Source organism: Rhinopithecus bieti, unplaced genomic scaffold, assembly GCF_001698545.2.
Source record: "Rhinopithecus bieti isolate Rb0 unplaced genomic scaffold, ASM169854v2 scaffold_48016, whole genome shotgun sequence".
Taxonomy (NCBI): Eukaryota; Metazoa; Chordata; class Mammalia; order Primates; family Cercopithecidae; genus Rhinopithecus; species Rhinopithecus bieti.
The window spans coordinates 129,310-131,781 of NW_016818939.1; the positions used below are offsets into that span (position 1 = coordinate 129,310).

At 42.6% G+C, this 2,472-nt stretch overlaps 1 protein-coding gene across 1 annotated transcript in view; it reads right to left on the reverse strand.

The window, feature by feature from the left end:
- RPIA (ribose 5-phosphate isomerase A) overlaps nt 1-2,472 on the reverse strand; it is a 56,024-nt gene that overhangs the window by 47,291 nt on the left and 6,261 nt on the right. The window contains 1 exon segment of the mRNA XM_017857858.1: nt 1,210-1,270. Within this exon segment, the coding sequence (XP_017713347.1) occupies nt 1,210-1,270 (61 nt within the window).

Below are 2,472 nucleotides of genomic sequence, written 5' to 3' on the forward strand. Positions count from 1 at the left end.
TACGTGCCTGACAACATTCTAAGAACTTTGTATATATGAACTCTTAATTCTAACAACCCAAAAGGTTAAATTATTTTCCCCATTTTGCAGATAAGGCAACTGAGGTTCAGAGAGGTAATGTAATTTGGTAGTTATACCGCTAATAAGGGGCACAGCTGGGACATGATCCCAGGCCATCTAGTCACACAGTCTTAACTCCCCTATATTGCCTCTTCTAGGAAAAAGCCAGAACTTTACTTTTGCATTTTAGTAAAAAAGATACTTATTTGTAGGCCCCAGAGAGTGGCTAAAGGAGATTTATTTTTTCAATTTGAATTTGTACCTTTCAGGAAAGTTTGATTAAAAAAAAAAAAGACTTCAGGAAAAACCTCTTATTAAAATTTCAAGTCTTTTTAATCACTGAGTACATCTTGGGAGGTTTGGGTGCCACCATTACAAAATCCACAGTAACTCCTATGCCCTGAAAGTATTCTCCAGATACTTGGTTAAGATTGAAAGGTATATAACACAAAAGCTCCTATTTGGCCAATGAGAAGCCTTCCAGAAGTTATCACACCAGCACTACAACCACTCCTTCATAACAAAGTGTGCCTGGACTTTCCTTCCTGGGCTCTGTCCCTTGGCACCTAGAAGAATTCGGCATTCAGGCAGGCCTCTCCTCTGGGCTTTGTTCTTACAAACAAAGAGCAGGGCAGTAAAACCTGTTGAGCAGCCACAGGGGCTGATAATTCCTGAGCCTTTCCTAAGCATAGAGACACCGTAATCAGTGTGAAATAAGCACCTGCAGGAACCAGCCATCAATGGCAGGAGCCCCACATCCACTCCAGGGTCATGGACAGGGCAAACCCACTGTGGCCTCAATTATCTGCCTGAAGAAGTCTGAGATCACGCAAAGAACTCAATGGTAGAATGCCATTGACATGATTAAAATTATATTGGGACCTCGAGCTAAGTCAGCTCCTCCCCTCCAGCTGAATAGAGTAAACAAAGGCAAGGACATCCTTCAAAGTTGGATGAAGAGGCCCAAGATTCCCTCTCTCCACAAAAGAGCAGAAACACTCAGCTGACCTCAGGTAGTCCCTCTCTCCAACTCTGTACTGCTGAAGCCAAAAGGGCAATGCCAAACCTGTGCACCACTTCCTCCCTTTCCTCTACCTCCCTACCCCATCATCACCCACAAAGCATCCAGGAGACAGTGAGAGAGCATACCTATTCGCTGCACAGCGTGGACAATTGTAGAACCACTTCCAATTCCCAGCACTTGGTTATTCTGCCAAAAGGGGGAAAGAAAAAACAAAACTTATTAATACCATATTTTACTCCTTTGTCAGCCCACTTCCTAAAGCTATAAAATTATTATGAACAGCAATTCACCAACACAGGTGCAAGACAGGTACTGTGCCTATTTTATAGGAACATAAACACTGAACCTCAATGCTGTACTTTAGCCAACGCATGGTGGACAAATGTTCAACAAGGCCCTCCTCCCTTCGTTTGTGACACTGTCAACACCACCACTTCCTCCCTCCATTCTACCAAATAATTGGTGCAATTACTTGCAACTGAATAGCAACTTGCGTCACCCTCACAGAAATGGCCTGCATATAAACACTTAAAGATTCCCAACATTTCAAGCCAGCAACAGTGTGTTTAAGAAAAAAAGAAAGAAAGAAGAAGAAGAAAGAAAAGAAAAAGATTCCTGGCCAACCCCAGGGAGGTAATTAGAAAAACACCTTAAAAAAAAAAAAAAAAAACAAACAATAGAGCCTGGAGCCTGGGTAAAGGAGGAAAGCTAAGGCTTCTGGCTTCAGTGTCTTCCACAGGCACCTTCAAGTTGGGAGCACCACAAGACACATCAGGCCCACCATCTAGAGCTCTCCCAAAGTCAGCAGATAAAGGGAGGGCCTGAAGTAACCTTAAAATAATAAACTATGTCAGCATCTGCCTAGGTGACGCCACGGGGTGCTCATTTTGCACAAGCCTGCCTCAGAGAAAATGGGAAGAGGGCAAAGGCTTAGTTAAGAACATGAAAAATAGTCTTCATCTGCAATAGGAAGGATCGTAATAGAGCAGAGCACTTCCAGAGTACAAAGTACAAGCAGACATCACAATAGAGCCTACCACCTTAAGAAACAAAGAAGGTACCTACAAACAGACCAAAGACAGAGTAAAAGCTCAGCTCAGTCTACTAGACCACAAAGAGCAAAACGAGGCCAGGGTACTAACAGTCAGGAACTAATATGGAATTCAGTGCCTAAGCAACTTCCTGACATCTATCTCCTGCCGGTGCAAGGCAAAGTCAACTGAACACCAAAGCGGCAGCTACCATTTATTAAGCACCTACCAAGAAGGCTTATAAATGTTAATATAAAGTCAAATCTCACAACAATCACTTATGACCCAGAGACCCACTATTAACACTTTATAGATGAGTTCACTATTGTAAGGAAAAACTTAAGACTAAATGATCAA